General features: G+C 41.3%; 1 protein-coding gene across 2 annotated transcripts in view; it reads right to left on the bottom strand.

Moving 5' to 3' along the window:
• Positions 1-22,626, bottom strand: part of LOC126355628 (E3 ubiquitin-protein ligase Ubr3) — a 259,907-nt gene that overhangs the window by 17,912 nt on the left and 219,369 nt on the right. For both annotated transcript variants that reach the window (XM_050005991.1, XM_050005992.1), the window contains 8 exons: positions 19,342-19,494; positions 14,190-14,335; positions 13,271-13,436; positions 12,168-12,450; positions 8,925-9,134; positions 4,939-5,225; positions 3,466-3,810; positions 3,051-3,182 (listed from right to left, as the gene is read on the bottom strand). In XM_050005991.1, coding sequence (XP_049861948.1) covers positions 3,051-3,182; positions 3,466-3,810; positions 4,939-5,225; positions 8,925-9,134; positions 12,168-12,450; positions 13,271-13,436; positions 14,190-14,335; positions 19,342-19,494 — 1,722 coding nt within the window. The remainder of the gene's footprint in view (positions 1-3,050; positions 3,183-3,465; positions 3,811-4,938; positions 5,226-8,924; positions 9,135-12,167; positions 12,451-13,270; positions 13,437-14,189; positions 14,336-19,341; positions 19,495-22,626) is intronic.

Raw genomic sequence — 22,626 nt, 5'->3', positions numbered from 1 at the left:
TAGTATGCATGCAGAAGGATTTGGGGAATGATGGAGAGGCAAGGTTCGAGGATAAGAAATTCTGGAAAGTTAACAGGGGATGTTTTGGAGGTAGTGGGGGTGGATCAAAGTTGGATGGAGGAGTGAACTGAGTTAGGCAAGGTTCAATGTTGGTCTTTGGTTGAGACTGAGTGATCAGGTTGGTGGCAAAAAAGTGTTTCTACTGTAGGGACCTGGAGGAGAGAAGGTCTTTAACTAGTCCCGCATGGCTGAATTTGGGAGTGGGGCAAAAGGTGAGACCTTTGGAAAAGACTGATATTTCTGTGGCACTAAGGCTTCTGGAGGAAAGGTTCATAACTGTATTGTGGGTCTGTTTAGGTTCTGGGTTCTGTGTGGTGGTGGGAGGGTGTTTTTGAGGGGGAGGGGGTAAGTGTAGTAGGTCAGCGAGACAGGGTTTGTCAGCTATGAGGGGGTGTGGGGGAGGTTTGGAAGTTGTTGTAGGAGTGGTGGACAGTGGTACTTCGAGGAAGGAATAGGAACTGAGCAGGATGGAGAGCTTTTTGAGGTGCCGTTGTGCATTTTGCTCAAATTCCTGCAGGGCAAGAGTTTCAATGTGTGTGTGGGTTCCAGGAATTTGGGATTACATAACACGAGAATTTTGCGGATGGAGAGAAGGTACTGCAAGGAGGATTGTGCTTGGTTGACATGGTCTTGCAGGACTATGTTGGTGAGGGCTAAGGATTGGTGGAATCTGAACAGGTGGAGGTCATAGTGGAAGAAGGGGTGGCAACCAAAGATGGGCAATTTGCTGATAAGGACATTAGGGGGGATTTCATGAGCCAAGCAACAATGCAAGAACAGTATGTGGGACTGGGATCTGGCTAGGGATAAGAAAACTTTTCTGTATTGATGCAGATGGAAAGAGCAAAGATCCATGGTGGTGGGAGGGGGAAAAAACATAAGAAAGTAAAGTAGAATTAAGTCTGAAAAATTCTGCAAAAATACACCCAAATATGTTTGAAAAGTATAAAATGGATGCACAAGGGAAAAAAAGAGAGATGAAATCTGAGGAAGACGACGATAGTGGAAGGTGAAAATGCACTAAAATTGGTGAGAAGTCACAAAGGTCAAAGTAGAGAATAACTAATCGTTAATAAATGTAAGTATATTCCTGTGAGTAGCAGGTTAGGGGGCAGATAAGGGGGACAGCAGATGTGACTCGGTGAAGTGGATTTAGTCAGTGTGAACAGGGATAGAACAGAGAAAGTGTGGGGGGTGGGGAGGGGTTTGTAGTTAGAGATGTAAGATGGTGTGGCACCGGAAAAGTGCGGGATTACATGCAAAAATACGGGAACTGACACAGGGAGCATGATCAGTTTGAAGGTACAGGCTTAATTATATCGCTGGGAGTAATGTGGGACATAAGATGCTGCACCAACAATCCGAGTTTTCTTGATGCCGTCTGTTGCGCACGGCTGGGTCCGTTGATAGAGTGTGGCTCGTAAGTAGTGTGTGCAGTGCAGTTCGTAAGGCTGTAGACTTTGACATACAGTACCTATAAAATGCGATCGTGTGTGTGTGTGTGTGTGTGTGTGTGTGTGTGTGTGTGTGTGTGTGTGTGTGTGTGCTCGCGCGTTTCTGCTACTGCAAAGATACCAGTACCACACCCATCATCTTCAGCAGCAATGGAACACCCTGACAAGGTCCAGTGGTAATACTATTTGGACATCTTGTTCATTTTAGCCTTAAATACCAGTAGCTATGATAACACTTATTGGTTTCATATGAAGACACACTACTGAATTTCACTGGTGACAAATGAAATGTAATAGTTGACGCTTTTCCTTCTTTGGTTGTGACCGTGAATAATTTAGAAAATAAAGTAATGTTATAAACGCAACACAGTCTTTTATTGTTAAGTTAATCAACAACATACAGTGCTCATCATATCTAGTTCCCCTTGATGATCATCACCCATATTTCCGTAACTTTACTCAAACTGATGGCACTATTTCACTTTGGCTGAACATTATATAACTTTTGTTACACATACTGTTAAAACTTCACAATGACTCTCCATACAATTAACCATTTCAGACCCTCCAGCTACAATTGTGCACATTAAGATTTACAGTGCCTTAGCTGCAACAGAAGTATATTTTTCTAATGGAAACATGAGGTGCACATTTGTGAACATTCTAACTTTTCATCATGTGCAAGTGCTGCCAACTGTTGGGCATCACTATGAAAATATCAGTAAGTCAGTGTAGCAGTACACGGCAGCTCTTGACCAACAAAAAATATTGATGTGGTTGGTTCACTATATTCCACTGTACAACTGAACACTATTAGCGTAATTATGCACGGTAATTATTGAATGATGATTTTACTATTTATTACAACAGAGAATATTTTGTAATTAGTTACTTTAGTCTACAAAATGAAGCCAAGCATAAAAAGTATGTTTTGAAAATAGGTACATATTTTTGTATAAATCTTGCATCTGAAATCATTAAAAAATTACCTAAGAGCATTAGCACACAAAGAAAACTTTTCCTTCCTCCACAAAAATTCAGGTCTGAAAGGATTAAGATGGCAAATATATTATTGTTGGACGTATATTTCCAGCACAGTTCTATATTTGTGCACAAGTCCATTTCTTATCATATCACAACAACCTGAACTCTGTTCTGTATATGCTATAAGTCGTTCTGCAGTAGTGTGCTAAGTAACAGGTACGGCAGTTTTAATTCTCCTTGAAGATACTACATTTTTTACCAATATTCTTCTGAAGACTTATTTATAGCTCGCTTGAAATATTCTTTCTTATCTCCTCACAACAATTTATGTCATGCCCAGTAAAGATACAAATATTTTAGCTAGTGATTATGTATCAATTTATAAGGAACCTGATTAACTGGGAACAACTCAGTTTCCTCTGAATATCAAGATATTCAGAAAATTAAATTTTCAATGAATATCCATCTCTCTTAGCCACATACAGAATGATAACCAGTAAGAAAAATCGAAATTAACGTTCTTATTTCATAAACAACACACAACAGACCCACCTGGACAGCTTCACAAGTGCTAAGCTGCTTGCAGCAAGATTCCTTCAGGCAGACCAGTGTACCACAGAGTAAACATATGCTTGTTTCTCGGGGTACTGAATGGCACTGAGAACATTGTCTTCTGTGATAATACTGAAAAAAAAAAGGAGATACAGTGCTATAAACTTCATGACTAAAGTTAAAATAATAATAATAATAATAATAAAATAAAATAGAAGTTTTGGCTGAAGTTTACATACACCATCACTTTAAGAACAGGGTAAGTCAAAATCTTCACAGAGGTCACACAATCATTACAGAATACAAGTGAAGCTAATAGTATCAGTCATATATATCCAAATTTCATATTTATGTACTAATGGCATTACATTTATAAATATCCATTAAAAAGAATAAACTGAAGAGTTATTTTTACCTGGAATATTTTATCATACAGTTGTGGCAACCGTAGGAGACGAGGCTGGTGCCATGACAAATGTTGTTCAGCTAAGAAGTTCCGCGCTGAAACCTGTGAACGTGCTGCAAAGGCAGCCATCTGTTCACACCAAGCTCGTGCTGTTGCTGCCCCATTTGTGGGCCAATTGAGAGCCACAGCTGCACTAAAGCGACCCCATTCCATACCCTCAGCGACAAGTTCAAGGTAATAGACAAGTCTGACAAATTCTTCTTGTGGTGAGGTAATCTCAGGTAGAGGCTGCTCGTATAAATGATGTCGCAGAAGAGCTGCTAGGCGCAGAAATGGCAAACAAAGTGTTTGCAACTGAAACATAATTAACATTCAAGTTAAGAAACTTCGTGCACAAGTGAGTTAAATCGCCAAATATGCCCAATTTGAAATGAGCAATATGATAAATTCTGTAAGAGCAACACTTAAAACTAAATCAATCTCTGTAATTAAAGTGACAAAAGATTCAAATTCTGCACTTTCAGGACAGTTCAAGATTATGGGAATGATAAGAATGGTGTATAGTTAAAAAGTTGTCCGTGGTGTATGAGAAACAACGTTGTGTGGCACATACCTGTTGTCAAGGTGATCTACTGCATAAGCGACACATCCATACCAATGCTTCAGTACAATTATTCCTACCTTTTAGGAAAGCATTTGATGTTATTACTAAGAAATCAAAATTGCATATTTTAAGGCTTCAGCTTTTACTTTGTTTTTAGAATAGACATGTCATAAACAAACCTACTTAACTTAGCAATTTAACCTTTCAATTCACACAAGAAGTGATAACGGAATGGCTCGTAGGATTCATCCTGCATTTTTATGCCATCTCTGAATATCTGGTGGTGACTGTGCCAATTCTACTGACTGCCTATACACATATGGATAATGATAATATAAGAGAAATTGAGGTGTGTATTAAGCCATGGAAGCATTCATTTTTCCCTTGTTCCTTAGGTAATGGAAGAGGACAGTGAGTTAGTAACACTGGTATTAAGTATCATCCATTGTGTACTTTCAGTTACTTGTGAAATATATACAGTTCCCGATTCACAAATTTATCAGCAATTTTGTGTTCAGTTATGTGGAATACTTAAGTAACAATAAATAATACTGTTCCACATTCAATTATTTCTACACTGTAACTTCTCAATTTCCTGCCAAAATGTTTCTCATTCTTCACTAATGAGTACCCATTTTTGTATCAGATGTGCTCTGCTCACTGATCAGTGTGAGAGATACAGTCACCAAAAGCCTGACGGTTTGACTTGTTCCTTCTCAGAGATAAAAAAAAATCTACAGTGCATATGTAATGACTTAACAGGAAATAAATTCATCCTTTGTTAAATGAGTCATGCATCTAAGCATTAATCTCGATTGAAACTTCATGTTACAGAATTACCCAAGTTGATTTTCTTGTCTCTTAATATATGACATTACCTGAGACTCCAGATGTTGACGATGTGCACTTGATATCAGTCCTGATGCATTATTCTCATCACCCTCATCTGGATTCAGTTCTACGCTGTCTTCAAGGTACAGTCGACCTCTGTCCAACTGCTGCACCGTGAGGGCAAATGCGGCATCGAGGGAGTCTAACCTATCTGTTGGTTCTGGAATACGCCGCCACCTTGCTCTCTCTGCTTCTTTCATGCTGCATGTCAGTTGCGCTACAACTTGCATGTACAGCAAGTTGTAAAATATCTTGACCACACATGCAAACGATGCTGGAAAAGTAAACTTGTATAAAATTAAACTCTGGCAAAGCAGCTAACTTCTCTAAAACTTGGAGTAGTAAACTGGCAAAATCTAAATGTCTTCAACTATATGCTTAAAAGCATTCTGACAGTTGAAGGGGGTATGCAGAAGACATTACTAACCCTCAGTATTGCAGGACCACTTTGATCGCAGTATCTGCTGTGTTTTTGAATGCACCACATGCTTGTAACAAGCAGATCCCTTTGTCATGCTAGACAGAAGTGTCTAGTACATAAATTGTATTGAGAATGAAAGCATGACCCAAGCAGGCAGTACTTTTTTTATTATCAGTGCAATTGGCAAACTTCAATAATTGGTCATTTTCAAGCACATGCTTTAAGCTTCATGCTTGAAATACTTGGTTGGCAATGACCCGTGGTTGAAAATGGCGAACTGCGCTGATTATAAAAAGATCAGATGGTTTCATTCGCAAAACGGGCTGAGGCTGTGGATCTCCCAATAAACAAAATTTTATATAAATTGTCTTGTGTTATTGTATTTATGTTCTAGCCTTTGAACGTAAACAACTCATTAGATGCCATAACTAAAAATTACACTCTCGTTGGTTAACAATTACTTTCATCAACCCCTTCAACTCTAAACAAAAAGTAAAAAGTTATGTTACAACTATTTGATAAAAGGGAAAAAAATCTAGTCACTAAGAACTAAAATGAGAACAATTAGAACATGGCTTAAGCATACAAAAATGAAAAGACACAATATGCTGAAAATAATTTTACATGGCATTTGTCAGTTTCACACAAAGAAATAAAAATGATCAAAGTGTCCCTTTTTTTAGAGTTAATCTTCTGTTTTGTCTTCATACTTCGAAGCTACTTATCTTACAAATGTTTACATTACAGATTTACCACATCTGAAAGCTGAGCTGCAGTTTACAGCAGTAATGTTAGGGCTAGCAGATCTGAATACTAGGTTATGCCTGAGTGTACCATATTAGTGAAAAGATCAAGTGGATGGTGCAAGAGATACGCCAGTCCAAAAATCTCCAGCATCTGTTCTTTCTAAGTAACACTCATGGGACAGAAATGACAATCATTACACAACTCCTTGGCTGATGATTACTAACTAACTAGTGGTAATTTTAAACCAAGTGGCGTCACATTTGATTGAGGCTCTTTGGGGAAAGATGTTGGCAAGACTGATTATGTGATAAAAATGTGAGGATATGATAAACATTTGAGGGGGGTGGAGGTGGGGGAGGTGGTAGTGCAGGCAACACTTTTGACTGTAATTGCAGTTACAGAGAAGAGGATGATATCAAGCACACTGTTAAGAATACTCCTAGCACTAAAAGAAAGAATATGTCACTCATTGAGCAGCATGACATATCTTCATTGAGCATTATGTAGAACAAATTAAGGCAGACCTTAACACAGCCTCTTGGGAGAGAGATGTGTCCACACAAGGACGTGATTGATACATCCCATAATATGTGGCATGGTTTGTATTTGAATGGTTCTGAAGTACCAGCAGCATCTAGCTGGACCAAATTAGTATCCATTCTATCCTAGTGTTTTCCAAGGCTTTCACCAAGCAGCAACACACAAAAGAATAGGCACTGTACATTGTTCTGCAGCAGCTTCCGTACATTCAAAAATTATGTTTCAATGGCTAGTAGCACTTGCACACTATGAGCATAAATAACTCACAGGCATCACAACGAGTAGGATTGTGCATTTTACTTTTTATCTGCACTTGAAAGGTAGTAATCACCTCAGATGAATTTACCTACTTCATACAGAGTTTGCTTACAATTTTTGAACAGCTTAGGATGTCCTCTAATTCCAATATGGGGGTAGACGGAAAAACCTGGAAAAAATGTCACAATAACTGCTGAAAAAATTATTTCCCAGCAATCACTTCTGCTAGCTATATACTTGACCAGCAAAATTCCAATTTCTATTATCCTATAAGCACTGTATATTGTGGCAAAACTTGCCAGTTATTTCACTGACAGAGTCACTTTCTTGTTTCACTAATGTTACTTCACAGTACACAATTCAGACAGGAATCAAATCAAATTAAAGTAACCAATCTCCCTACCATGGTCAACTCTTCCAAATGACCTAATAGTGAAGTAGAATAAAAACCGGATATGATTCTGCCTTTCCCCAAGTAATATGTCAGTAACTTTCCAACCAGACCAATCAGTCTTCCCCTGTATTAGTGAACTCTCATACGTTTTGAATAGTCATTTCTTCCTTCAGTGTGACGGTGGATCAATCTTCCATCTGTGATAATGAGTCCGAGTGAAACAGTTGCATGTAACACTGTTAAATTCTGTACTGAAATGTGCTTCGCTGTAACTTTTGCTGTCAAAATTTGGCAATTATGGTGTATATGTCATATTTGTTATGCATAATGTACTTCTTAAACTGAAATGCCAACGGTACAAACTACTGCACAGGGTGCATAGCCAGTTGGGTTATCAGGTCTAATTTGTTGATAATTTATTGACATTTTAAAATTTTCTTCATGACAGAAATGATTCTGGTCAAAGCCACTGGCAGATTGAACTTTCAGACCTCTGCTGAATGCACTAAAAGTCCACACACCACCAGCTAGCCAATAGGGAAGCATGAGAAAGGGGATATGTGGTTGCTGTTGGCTGCATCCTGAGAGGGAGAGGACAGCGAAGTCTCTCGCTCTCCCCCCTCGCTCTCGAATGAGCTTTCAGGCAGAGCAGACACTCTTGTTTTCCAGCTGTTCGTTGGAGCACATGGCCTTGTGCCATTTGTCTCCAACTATCTCAGCTCTCTCCGACTGCCCCCAACTAGTTCCAATGTGAACCACCTTTCTACTACCTAATTTCATGTTTTGCAAACATCCAGACTGCCAGACGGCCCTGCAGTCCAGCCTGGAGAGGCCCTCATGTACTCCCTTAAGTTTCAGAATATATGAGTGTCTTTTAATCCTCTCTCTTCATTTCATCTTCCCTTCCGATGTTCACAACTCATCCCTCTCTCAACACTGACAAAGGCTGTCTTCACAATAGGTGTAGTCTGTTACTATCTTGGATACATTAATTTTGTGAGCTTTCATTATTCCATCATAATTATTCTTAAATATTTTGTATCCGAACTCTAACCTCCAATATTTCTGAATCAAGGACCCTGTTTAAACTCATTGTTTTGATCTGTCAACTTGTAGAACATTTCAAATTAAAGTGTTTAATTACAGCACAAAATTCAATTTTCAAATACCTTCTATGTCACACATCATACTAGCCTTACACACTGAGGTAGCTGCTAGGTAACTACTGCACGTCTTGAGCGTTTGGAACTTTGAATAGCAGCATTACAGGAACAAAAGTTGCCACACTTGCCTATCCAGTCCTTTGATATTAGGTGTTTAGTTCAAAGCAAATTCCCACCACCCGTAACCCCAAACCCTCTGAGTTACACACTCATATACATTCATAGCCAAGCAATTCCACTCTATTCTATGTTTAAAACTTAATTAAAATTATCTGTCATTTAGTACTTTCATGAAGCATCCCAACAATATTAGCTGCTTGTGGTCTCCATTTTTCACTCAAGCTTTCTCTCTTATATACTATCAACTGATATACAAATAAGTGCACTACATCACTTGGCTAACAAGCATGAAAAATGCAGTTTCAGTTATACAAAAGACAAACTACTAACCTTGATCCAGATGCAGTGGAAGGAGGAGGACAAACTGAGTAAGTAGAGCAGAAGGATCATGTAGCAGTAAAGGAACAGTCCTTTCAGCTGGTAGCAGAGCTAAAGGATCACTGTTTGAATCTTGAACCCCGGCTACTTGCTGCCATGTTTTCCATGCTGGCCAGGAGACCAACACTCTAGAATGTACTGCCAAGACATGTAGAAGTGGTACTGAAAATACAGAAGGGTATTACTAACAGAAAATTGTTTGCATTTTAAATAGCACTTGTCTTGTATTGTAATTCACCAAATTCAATCCAGTAACTTCACTGACAAAATACATATCTTGCACCAGGGATATAACAAAACTATTCAGCTAAAGGAAAGGTTAGGTTGATATGATACGTTCAGAAGCATCACAAATTAATCTGGTAACTGAGGGAATATGTGGGGGAGGGGGGGGGGGGGATATCTAGAGGGAGAACAAGGATCAAATTGAATAAGTATTTGTGGGGTGGGTTAAGGGCACTCAATAATGTTGTTATCAGCACCTGTACTAAGATTAGTAGAAACAAATGTGGTTAAAATGTAGAATAAATATATAAAAAGCAATCTTTGATAAAATATCATTCACTCTCTCCCAATCTTACCTACGATCACCCGCACAATCAAATTTGTTCACACCAAGCAAGATAACTTGAAAAATGGTGAAATGTTATAAAACTGAATTAAAACACAAGAAATAGAAGAAAAAACTAAACTAAACTGACACGAGTACGTGAGCGGATGGGGGTAGGGGAGGGGATGGGAGGGAAGACATAGGAGGATAGAGAAAAAATCCAACAGTACATGGATGTGCCAGCCATCCTGAAAACCCATTAAAATTGTTGGCTTGAAATTTTAGGGAACGAGTTAGATATTACACAAAACTTAAATTTTCTTGAAAACACTAGGGAGAAAATTATGTGAGTAGTACAGTGGTACTTCTAGGAATTCAGAAGGGAAGGGAAATGATGTATTAGGTATGTGAAAGTTATATTTAAGGTAATTTGTGAAAAAAGTGGTACCCTTAGGTATTTATTTTCAATTAACACAAAATAAATGGATTCATACCATGCTTTCATTATGTCTACAATGAAGAGCAGCAATGCATTGTTTCTTTTCTCTCACTATGCTGCTGCCTAACTTTCATCACTATTATCAATATTTTCAGGTCAGATAACATATCATCATCATCATCTTCACTAGTCCACAACATGCCCTTAGAACTGTCAACGACCCAGTTTTCCACTTTTTTGTAACAATATCGACACTAATTTTCTGCCATGATCAGATTATCCACTTGTACATTGTCAGCATTTATGGCTTCCTTATCTTGCCTGTGCCTCCTGGAGTCAGCTGATGAGATCCCACCGCAATCCATTCTGAATACTGGCATCTTAAGATGTTCTTTGAAAGGTTTGTTGACAATGACATCTGAACGTTGAAGAATGAACATTAAAACTCCAGAGATGATGACAAGATGGGGCTTCATATTTTCATTTTCTCCGTTACAGCTTACACAATGTGATCCCAGAAATCGTTTAGGACAGGAATGGACTTCTTTCGTAATAATGCCCCTGGTCGTCTTCCCTAGACACTTTCCAACCAATTCACCATCAAATAGCCCTTTTCCTGAACTCTTAAGTGAATTACATGTGGGGGTAGTCTCCTTTGGTAATGTCTTCCTTTTAAAGATTACATATGGTGGAAGTTTATTACCATCTGCTGTAATGCACATCATCATTGTGCATCTTAGTTTCTCCACCCCAGTTGTCTTCACAAGGACACTTTTTGAACCAGTTGGAGCAACAGCGGTGTTACACAGCATATAAAAAAACACTGGCATTTGGTCAGTGTTACCAACCTGGGAGAGCAAATAGTCATTTTGCTTTCACACTTGTATTATGTAATTATGGAACTTGATTAGAACATGATTACCTTATCTGTGTAGTTTTGGGGTAAATGCTGGCACAAAGATGTTCTCTTTTGTAGACTTAGATTTTGTCATATCATAAAACAAATCACCTAACCAATGCTTGCTTCAAAATCCTCTCTCTCAATGTTGAGCATGGCAGCTATGCTGTGAGCTTTGTTCTGAATCATTTCATAAGAGACAGCCCAACCATCATTCCGAAGTTCACTGACATGTGCAATTACATCATTGTCAGTTTTGGGATATTTCCCTGTTTTAGGCCCATGGAAAGTTTTGGAGCTTGGCTCTGAAGCCATGAGTTTATTTTTTGTCTCTGCCAATACCGTATTGAATTAGGATCAACGGAGAAAGGTCTTCATGCAGCTTTTATTCCACCTGTATCAGCGTAAGATAACACATGTAATTTAAATCTTGCCATGTAGTTTGAATATTTCAACACTATGATGACTTTTAATAAACTGACCTAGAAATATGTCTGCAACTTTTCTTTTCAAATTTATGGTATGTTGTGACAATGGAAATATTTTTTATGTCAAGTATCACTGTGTCCACTGTTAAGTCATTTGAAGGCCACTCCAGTAAGGATGAACCAAGAGAGAGGATTATGCGTGATAATACTAATTTTTTAATGATGAAAAATCATTGGGAAAGGGAATATATGAGAGAGGAGCTTATGTGATAAAATATGGTAATACAATTAGCAGGTTCAAATGGATATAAGGTTCAGTAGTTATTCAGTACTTATGCAGACAGAGCTAGCACAAGAGGATTAGTGTGAAGATCTTCACACTGAATACCACTACTACTACTACTACTACTACTACTACTACTGCATCAGCGTAAATTAAGTACTTTCCATTTGTTACCAATGAGGGAGATGTAGGTCACTCCACAATCTTTAATTCAGATTGTTTTCAACATGATAACGATGAAAATATTTCAACAAAACAACAGTAACATTAAACAAATGTAATATTTAAAGAAGTGTTCATCAGAGTCTATAAATAATGATAAACATATATGAACACTATCTGTTATTGTTCTATGGACTAACTGTAAAAACTCTCATAATCTTTTAATGGCAAATATTATTAGCTTGAGTCTATATTAGTTCCTTAATTCAATAACAGTGAAAAGCAACACAGAATCCAATTTCATAAATTCACAGTTCTAACTAATTTTCACATTTGATCATGTGACACAGTTTCTGCTTTCTCCAGCATGCTATGAGGTTCACCAACCAAACTATTACATACAATAGTGAAATATAGCATAAAAGGAGGACTCACCAACGCATGATCTCTTTGGTATAAGAGTTGTCAAAACATCGTGAAACTGTGCACCACCTGCCGGACTTGCGTTAGAGGCTCCTGGTAGCATGTTAGGATTTAAAACCAACGAACCTCCTCTTTGAACAAGCTCAATTTCTAAATTTGTCCTTGCTACAGAATTAACAAAAAGAAACAGACTTTCTGGTGTAGTAGAATGACTCTTTTGTTTAAATTTGTGATGTGTGCTATTTGTCATGTCTTCCATAGACTTTCCCATAGCTTCCATAATATTTGAAGATTTCTAAAGAAAGAAGGAGTGTGCTTATTAAAATTTCATCTTAAAGAAAATAGAAGAAAGAAATTATCATTACAGTATGCATTTGAAAATTAGGGTCAGCTTATGTTTAGCACTATCAGATAAATTTCACAACAAAATCATTAACTCTCAACAAATAATACACATTACTGGAAGGGGGGCATAATTTTTCATTTATGTCAACTTTATAAATACAAGGAAATTAAATAAAGAAATCTTAGACAAAAATACACAGTGAATCTCTTTTTTTTTTTCTGGGCTTGGGTAAGCATTCCACGCGGAAATCTGCAACACCGCACAAGGAAACATTTTCCATGCCAAAGGTCAGTACTAGTTCAAAACTAACAAATTGTTTGCTTATCAATATCCAACTCCTTTCACAGTTATATGGCTGTCTCTACAATTATGAATCATTATTAACAGAAATTTGGTTCATGGTATTATCTTCATTATAGATGACAGACTCTAGTACAAAGATGACATTTCTACACATGTGAAACAATACTAGTTATGAGGTAGTCTCAGCATGGTTTACTGTGTTATATCTTTAGATTTACAGCAGAATTGAAGATTTCACTTTTGTGTATAATATTTTTGAGACCTGCATAAGTGTCATCTTCAAGTGAAGAACACAAGTAGGTCAGTAATCAAAACATTGTGAACAAAAGTGGCATCATTAACTCAGCTGGAAACCCAGAGACATCTAATCAAAACAAGTTACGTTATGTGACATTTGAAAACATGCTATCAAAAATGATTTTCAAATCTATTTCAAATATCAAAATATATTATTAATAATACATACTAAATTGATTGGCTGAATATCCTTCAAAAAGACAGTCAGTTCTGCCACTGATACCAAAAGACTAGAAGGTCGTGATCGCACAATTGCTGAACATTCTCCCAACTGTGGTGAAAGAGGCAGCACCGAATTAGCTAACTGTCGACACAGTGGACACCAATATTCACCTCTGCAAAAAATAATAAATCCTATATTTTTAAAATGAACATAAGCAAGTTAAAAAAAAAAAAAATAAGTTATGTATAATTATCTGAAAACAAACAAACAAACAAACAAACAAACAAACAAACACCACACACACACACACACACACACACACACACACACACACACACACACACACACACACACACACACACACACACACACGTGCGTGCCTGGTTAATGATCAAGTCTACAGGCTAGTGCCTACCTAGGACGGTTTCAAGTACACTGGCAGAGGTTATGCTCATCATGGCAAATCAGCCATCCATAGCCAAGAAGACAACAGTGGAGACTTTTGGTGTGGAAGGGATGGGAGGTATAGATGTAGAGCTTAACATCCGCAAGAAAATAGCTCACTGGGCCAAAGGAGCACAGGTGAACCAGATAGAAGAGAAAGTATAACAAATCTGGAAGAGTGAAGTCTCTGTCCTATGTCTGGAACACTAATGTATCATCAATGATTGGTTTAGAATTTTTGGTTGCAGAGAAGGTTTCCTCTAAGCGGCCCACAAACTAGTTGGCAGATGAGGTTGCCATATGAGGGCAGCATGAGTCTCTTGTTTAGGAAATATAAAGATGACTATACAGACTGAAACCAATCTTTCTGGCACATAATTTTTACTCAATGCTTGAATGACAAACACATTAAAAATGCTCAAACATTTTTTTTTTCATTTCCCACAACAAATTTTAGATGGTAGAATGAACACCAGTTTACCTGTCTACTGCAAGACTTTGTTGCCGCTGCTGGTTGCGTAAAGATTGTAGATATGATTTCAGACAGTCGAGATGTAGATGGTGGCCGCAAGTCTGGATATGGACACCACCATCCCAGCCTATATTTACAGATAACTGCCACGAACTCTGTAAAAGAGGTACTGAATCAGACTTTGAACATAAAATACACATTTGCTTCAAATTTCATACAAATAATAGGTGAGCAAGCAGTGAGAAGGAGGGAGAGAGGGGGAGAGTGAGAGAGGGGGAGGGAGGGGGAGGGAGGGGGGAGGGAGGGGGGAGGGAGGAGGGAGGGAGGAGAGTGTGGATGGAGAGAGAGAGTGTGGATGGAGAGAGAGAGTGTGGATGGAGAGGGAGGAGGGTGGAGGGAGGAGGGAGAGGGAGAGGGTGGAGGGAGAGGGAGAGGGTGGAGGGAGAGGGAGAGGGTGGAGGGAGAGGGAGAGGGTGGAGGGAGAGGGAGAGGGTGGAGGGAGAGGGTGGAGGGAGAGGGAGAGGGTGGAGGGAGAGGGAGAGGGTGGAGGGAGAGGGAGAGGGTGGAGGGAGAGGGAGAGGGTGGAGGGAGAGGGAGAGGGTGGAGGGAGAGGGAGAGGGTGGAGGGAGAGGGAGAGGGTGGAGGGAGAGGGAGAGGGTGGAGGGAGAGGGTGGAGGGAGAGGGTGGAGGGAGAGGGAGAGGGTGGAGGGAGAGGGAGAGGGTGGAGGGAGAGGGAGAGGGTGGAGGGAGAGGGAGAGGGTGGAGGGAGAGGGAGAGGGTGGAGGGAGAGGGAGAGGGTGGAGGGAGAGGGAGAGGGTGGAGGGAGAGGGAGAGGGTGGAGGGAGAGGGAGAGGGTGGAGGGAGAGGGTGGAGGGAGAGGGAGAGGGTGGAGGGAGAGGGAGAGGGTGGAGGGAGAGGGAGAGGGTGGAGGGAGAGGGAGAGGGAGAGGGAGAGGGTGGAGGGAGAGGGTGGAGGGAGAGGGTGGAGGGAGAGGGTGGAGGGAGAGGGTGGAGGGAGAGGGTGGAGGGAGAGGGTGGAGGGAGAGGGTGGAAGCAGAGGGTGGAAGCAGAGGGTGGAAGCAGAGGGTGGAAGCAGAGGGTGGAAGCAGAGGGTGGAAGCAGAGGGTGGAAGCAGAGGGTGGAAGCAGAGGGAGAGGGTGGAGGGAGAGGGAGAGGGTGGAGGGAGAGGGAGAGGGTGGAGGGAGAGGGTGGAGGGAGAGGGTGGAGGGAGAGGGTGGAGGGAGAGGGTGGAGGGAGAGGGGGAGAGAGAGGGGGGGAGAGAGGGGGGGAGAGAGAGGGGGAGAGAGAGGGGGAGAGATGTAGATGGTGGCCACAAGTCTGGATATGGACACCACCATCCCAGCCTATATTTACAGATAACTGCCACGAACTCTGTAAAAGAGGTACTGAATCAGACTTTGAACATAAAATACACATTTGCTTCAAATTTCATACAAATAATAGGTGAGCAAGCAGTGAGCAGGAGGGAGAGAGGGGGAGAGTGAGAGAGGGGGAGAGTGAGAGAGGGGGAGTGAGGGAGGGGGAGGGAGGGGGGAGGGGGAGATGGATAGGGAGAGAGGGGGAGGGGGTTGGGTGGAGGGGGAGGGGGGAGGGGGAGAGTGTGGATGGAGGGGGAGTGTGTGGATGGAGGGGGAGAGTCGGGATGGGGAGAGAGCGTGTGGAGGGAGAGGGAGAGTGTGGAGGGAGAGTGTGGAGGGAGAGGGTGGAGGGAGAGGGTGCAGGGAGAGGGTGGAGGGAGAGGGTGCAGGGAGAGGGTGCAGGGAGAGGGTGCAGGGAGAGGGTGCAGGGAGAGGGTGCAGGGAGAGGGTGCAGGGAGAGGGTGCAGGGAGAGGGTGCAGGGAGAGGGTGGAGGGAGAGGGTGGAGGGAGAGGGTGGAGGGAGAGGGTGGAGGGAGAGGGTGGAGGGAGAGGGTGGAGGGAGAGGGTGGAGGGAGAGGGTGCAGGGAGAGGGTGCAGGGAGAGGGTGCAGGGAGAGGGTGCAGGGAGAGGGTGCAGGGAGAGGGTGCAGGGAGAGGGTGCAGGGAGAGGGTGCAGGGAGAGGGTGCAGGGAGAGGGTGCAGGGAGAGGGTGCAGGGAGAGGGTGCAGGGAGAGGGTGCAGGGAGAGGGTGCAGGGAGAGGGTGGAGGGAGAGGGTGGAGGGAGAGGGTGGAGGGAGAGGGTGGAGGGAGAGGGTGCAGGGAGAGGGTGCAGGGAGAGGGTGCAGGGAGAGGGTGCAGGGAGAGGGTGCAGGGAGAGGGTGCAGGGAGAGGGTGGAGGGAGAGGGTGGAGGGAGAGGGTGGAGGGAGAGGGTGGAGGGAGAGGGTGGAGGGAGAGGGTGGAGGGAGAGGGTGGAGGGAGAGGGTGGAGGGAGAGGGTGGAGGGAGAGGGTGGAGGGAGAGGGTGGAGGGAGAGGGTGGAGGGAGAGGGTGGAGGGAGAGGGTGGAGGGAGAGGGTGGAGGGAGAGGGTGGAGGGAGAGGGTGGAGGGAGAGGGTGGAGGGAGAGGGTGGAGGGAGAGGGTGGAGGGAGAGGGTGGAGGGAGAGGGAGAGGGTGGAGGGAGAGGGTGGAGGGAGAGGGTGGAGGGAGAGGGTGGAGGGAGAGGGTGGAGGGAGAGGGAGAGGGTGGAGGGAGAGGGAGAGGGTGGAGGGAGAGGGAGAGGGTGGAGGGAGAGGGAGAGGGTGGAGGGAGAGGGAGAGGGAGAGGGAGAGGGAGAGGGGGGGAGGGAGGTAGGTATGCAACTACTGAATACAAGTAACTTCAGCTTTAAGGTACTTTAGTATATAAGTTGTTGTCGTGGTCTTCAGTCTGAAGGTTAGTTTGATGCAACTCTCCATGCTAGTCTATCATGTGCAAACCTTTTCATTTACGCACAACTCCTGCAACCTGCATTAATTTGAACTTGCTTACCGCATTCAAGTCTTGGACTCCCTTTACAATGTTTATCTCCCATATTTCCTTCCATTAACAAATTTGACAATTCCTTGATGCCTCATGATGTGCCTTCCTTTACTCAAGCTTTCTTTTTTCTCCTAATCTGATTGAGTACTCCTCATTTATTATTCAATATACCCATATAATCTTCAGCAGTCTTATGTAGCGCCACATTTCAAACAGATTCTATTCTCTTCTTGTCTGAACAGTTTATCATTCATGTTTCACTTCCAAACAGGGCTACACTCTTCAGAAATACCTTCAAAAAAGACTTCTGAACATTTAAATTCATATTTAATGTTAACAAATATCCCTTTTCTTCAGAAATGTTTTTCGTGATACTTCCAGTCTGTATTTTAAATCCTAGAGTGTGACAGAGAGTGTGTCTCTCCCAGCTTCTGTTTAATCTGATTCTGGATAGAGCAGCGATAAAGGTAATAAGCCTGGAGACAAGAACTCAGCTGGGTAGAAGGGTCAATCAATACCCAGGTCTACGCAGAAGATGCAGTTTTAATGGCACAGAATGCACAGGCTCTGTTTCAGATACGAAGAGTGTTAATGGAAGTGGCAATGAGAGCAGGCTTGAAGGTGAATATGGATATGACCAAATACATCATAGTGAGCAGAGAGAATGATGACAGACCTTTATATGTAGATGGCAAATCTTTAAATGGGCAAAAGAGTTCACATATCTTGGAGCAGATGGAGGAGACTGGGGAGGCTGTTCTTCCTTAGTTATCTCTGACAGAATCACAAAGTCACTTGCAAAATAACAGGTTATTTCTTATCCCTGAGATTTGTTTACCTTCCAAAATTTATCTTGGGTTTCCTTCACAGCTTGCTCAATTTACACTCTGATTAACAATGGTGATAAGTGACAATCCTGCCTCATTCCCATCTCGATTGTGGCTTCCATTTCTTACCCTTCAACTCTTACCACGGCAGTCAGGTGCTGCACATGTTATAAACAATCTTTTGCCACAAACATTTAAAAATTAGAAGCCTGATTTAGGTCTTTAAATGCTATATTTCAGACATTTTCTGACCCCAAATAAAGAAGATATATTAACTGACCCTATATTTATTTTCATACTAAAATTAATCTGAACTATGATTTTCAACAAAGGAAACTACTTCAGTCTAAATGTCACCCACACATCCAATGAATGTGACGGAGGAATCTGCAGTTGATGATCCCCCTGCCACATCCACCTCTACTACTGACTGCCATCTTCTGCACACTCCTATTTCCACTTCATAAAAAATAAAAAACATCATAATCCTCTGCCCTTCCATGTGATGGCAGCTCACACAACTTGCTGATGACCAATTTTTCTAGAATAGATAACAAATCCTGTTGTCACTGTGGGATCGGAAAATGAGAGACTAATTCCTCCCCCCCCCCCCCCCTCGCCCTCTACAACACTGCCATTGGTGGCATTTTTTGATATGGAGTCATGCTTCTGTTTAATATTTGGTAACTGTTACTCTTGAACACTACAGAGGCGAGCGAGAGCGATTCCATTTTGTAAAGGAACACATGTAAAGACAACATGTAACACTACAGACAGAGCAAAAGTTAACACAAGAGCTGCATAGCGGCAATTGGTGGCAGCAGGCCAGGGACAATGTTCCTTTAATTTGTACCAACACAGTCATGGGACACTGTTTTTATGATGCCAACATCTTGCAAACATCAGTAGGTCCTGTACCAGCTGTGAAAAATGATGCAGAACATGTTTCGAACTCAGTGCAAACATGACTTTAGAAATCATTTGTAGACAGGTTTACTGTGTACTCAGGAAGGAAAACATTAAAATCTATAAAACATTTTAGTAGCCTATGATTAGCAAAATATGAACAGCACCTTTTTTGATTTTTTGTAAAACATCAGGTAATGAAATGTCTATTTTCATTATTTTTTAGTGACTTCCCATAACTCTTTATGAAGACAATAAATCTATAACAATTATGGACAAACAGTAAAAGCTGGCTGCCACGAGTTTATAACCAATAAGTTATGGTCAGATACAAGTTTTCAAACACAACTATGTGTAACCAGGTTTCATTCAAATGTATAACTCTGCCATTCCTAAACACAGATCACATCAAATAACAGCACATTGTCTCTCTCTGTTTTGAAATAACTACACAAAGCCAGAGTGTACTACTCAGAAATTAGTGATTTGAAATATTACATTTATGCCTATCTAAAAATAGTTGGGATGCTTACACAGTCAAATTGTGCATTCAGATCTTCGACACGACGATCAAATTCACTGCCAAGGAAGTTGTCATCCCTTCGCAAGCTCTGCCTTTCCTCATCACATGTGGGGAAGAAAGCTGGTTCCGCACTTCGTCGCTTATGTGCCAGGACACTGCTTGCCTGAAACATTTTGGCTTATTATTAAAAAAAAATGGAGTACACTACATATTAACACTTGAGCTCAGGTAACATTGAATGAAATGTTACAGAATATGTAATTACTGAAAATTATAATTAGAGTAGATATTAAAATTTTAACACTGCATTTGATCAATGCTATTTTATCATCTGTATTCTTGGTTCTCCTTTTATTTTCCAGCCTCTCATTTAAGGTATTCATATTTATGTTTAGCACTATTCACACCCAAAAACTTTAACTTGTCATGTACACTTCTTTTTTAATCATTTATTCCAGTCTCATGAAATTAATGTAGCCTATGCTACAAAAGTGCGTGATTACACATTAAAGTGGACCTCCTCATGAGCAGATAGCATTTACATTCCATACCTTCAGAGTGCATTACTCTTAACCTACAACACTTAGGGCGTTGCTATTTTATGCCACATTGCATCACATTTGCAGTAGTTTAAACTGTATTCTTTATATGTAATGGTTTAATTTCTAAAACAATTTGTTTAGATGATGAATTTTTGCTTCACATTTAGTTTTCAATACCACTATTTGGAACATCATGCATCTACTATCACTCAAACTAAGTCAGATTTCTCTCTGTAGAATGTTGTTGTGCCTCACATTATATAGTGCGGAGTATACTACAAATCATTATTAATGGCCATTAAAAAATAATGATTATGCATCAGAATTTTTTTAAAAATTCCTCACACATATCTCAAATTATAAAAAATGAGACATAAAATAATTCTATGAATGTTGAGAGGAGCCCGACACAGTTTGAGTGATATTAGGAACACAATGTCTCAGATAATAGTACTGAAAAATAAATTTGTCTTCAAAACTGACATTGTAAAAAAAAATTGCTGTTCTCAGCAGCCAGAGACAGTGGTCGTGTGTGTGTGCGCGCGCGCGCGCGCGCGCGTGCGTGTGTGTGCGTGTGTGTGTGTGTGTGTGTGTGTGTGTGTGTGTGTGTGTGTGTGTGTGTGTGTGTGTTGTGGAAGAAGGCCTTTTGGCCGAAAGCTAACTTGCTTAACAGTCTTTCTGTTGGGCCTACCTGCAACAAAACATCTTTGATTATGGTGAGTAGCAATCTATCACTTCCATAATATTGTCAAATATAATGTATACTGACACTTAGCGTAATGTCAAACAGTGTTGGTGTTAAACACTATCGTCCTGAGTGTTGTACATGAAGAGTAATGCACTCTTAAAGTATCGGTTGAAAATGCTGCCTTTTCATGAGCAGGGCTCCTTAACAGAGTGATTTGTTGCCTTGGTTTTAAGGTGTGACTTTTCTATTATTTCATACCATGTTTCATTTTCATTCAAAACTATCTTTGGTTAGTTAGAAAACATCATCTTTGGTCCAAAGATTTAAAAACTGCTTTCGTGATTATGCAGGGTGTTACAAAAAGGTACGGCCAAACTTTCAGGAAACATTCCTCACACACAAATAAAGAAAAGATGTTATGTGGACATGTGTCCGGAAACACTTAATTTCCATGTTAGAGCTCATTTTAGTTTCGTCAGTATGTACTGTACTTCCTCGATTCACCGCCAGTTGGCCCAATTGAAGGAAGGAAATGTTGCCTTCGGTGCTTGTGTTGACATGCGACTCATTGCTCTACAGTACTAGCATCAAGCACATCAGTACATAGCATCAAGAGATTAGTGTTCATCATGAACGTGGTTTCGCAGTCAGTGCAATGTTTACAAATGCGGGGTTGGCAGATGCCCATTTGATGTATGGATTAGCACGGGGCAATAGCCATGGCACGGTACATTTGTATCGAGACAGATTTCCAGAAGGAAGGTGTCCCAACAGGAAGATGATCGAAGCAATTTATTGGCGTCTTAGGGAGCACGGAACATTCCAGCCTATGAGTCGCCTCTGGGGAAGACCTAGAACGACGAGGACACCTGCAATGGACGAGGCAAATCTTCATACAGCTGATGATAACCCTAATGTCAGTGTCAGAGAAGTTGCTGCTGTATAAGGTAATGTTGGCCACGTCACTGTATGGAGAGTTCTATAGGAGAACCAGTTGTTTCCGTACCATGTACAGCGTGTGCAGGCACTGTCAGCAGCTGATTGGCCTTCACAGGTACACTTCTGCGAATGTGTCGTATCCTCATTTCAGTACAAATGTTCTCTTTACAGATGAGGCTTCATTCCAACATGATCAAATTGTAAATTTTCACAATCAACATGTGTGGGATGACGAGAATCTGCATGCAATTGTGCAATCACGTCATCAACACAGATTTTCTGTGAACGTTTGGGCGGGCATTGTTGGTGATGTCTTGATTGGGCCCCATGTTCTTCCACCTACGCTCAATGGAGCATGTTATCATGATTTCACACGGGATGCTCTACCTGCGCTGCTAGATTATGTGTCTTTACAAGCACGACGCAACATGTGGTTCATGCACGATGGAGCTCCTGCACATTTCAGTCGAAGTGTTCGTACGCTTCTCAACAACAGATTTGGTGACCGGCGGATCGGTAGATGCGGACCAATTCCATGGCATCCACGCTCTCCTGACCTCAACCCTCTTGACTTTCATTTATGGGGGCATTTGAAAGCTCTTGTCTACGCAACCCCGGTACCAAATGTAGAGACCCTTTGTGCTCGTATTGTGGATGGCTGTGATACAATACGCCATTCTCCAGGGCTGCCTCAGCGCATCAGGGATTCCATGCGATGGAGGGTGGATGCATGTATCCTCGCTAACGGAGGACATTTGGAACATTTCCTGTAACAAAGTGTTTGAAGTCACGCTGGTACGTTCTGTTGCTGTGTGTTTCCATTCCACGATTAATGTGATTTGAAGAGAAGTAATAAAATAAGCTCTAACATGGAAAGTAAGCGTTTCCGGACACATGTCCACATAACATATTTTCTTTCTTTGTGTGTGAGGAATGCTTCCTGAAAGTTTGACCGTACCTTATTGTAACACCCAGTATACATATTTAGGGTCACTAGCACCATATGTAACATTTTCATCCAACTAATTTTATTCAAAACTCTGAAGCACATTTCATTCCTTACAAACTTCCTTTGAAGTGAATCACACCAAGATACGTAGATAGCCATGCACATCCATTGTCACCA

This window comes from Schistocerca gregaria, chromosome 3 (genome assembly GCF_023897955.1).
Source record: "Schistocerca gregaria isolate iqSchGreg1 chromosome 3, iqSchGreg1.2, whole genome shotgun sequence".
Classification (NCBI taxonomy): domain Eukaryota; kingdom Metazoa; phylum Arthropoda; class Insecta; order Orthoptera; family Acrididae; genus Schistocerca; species Schistocerca gregaria.
The sequence above is the reverse complement of the archived record's forward strand: the minus strand, read 5'-3'. Positions and strand labels throughout refer to the sequence as shown.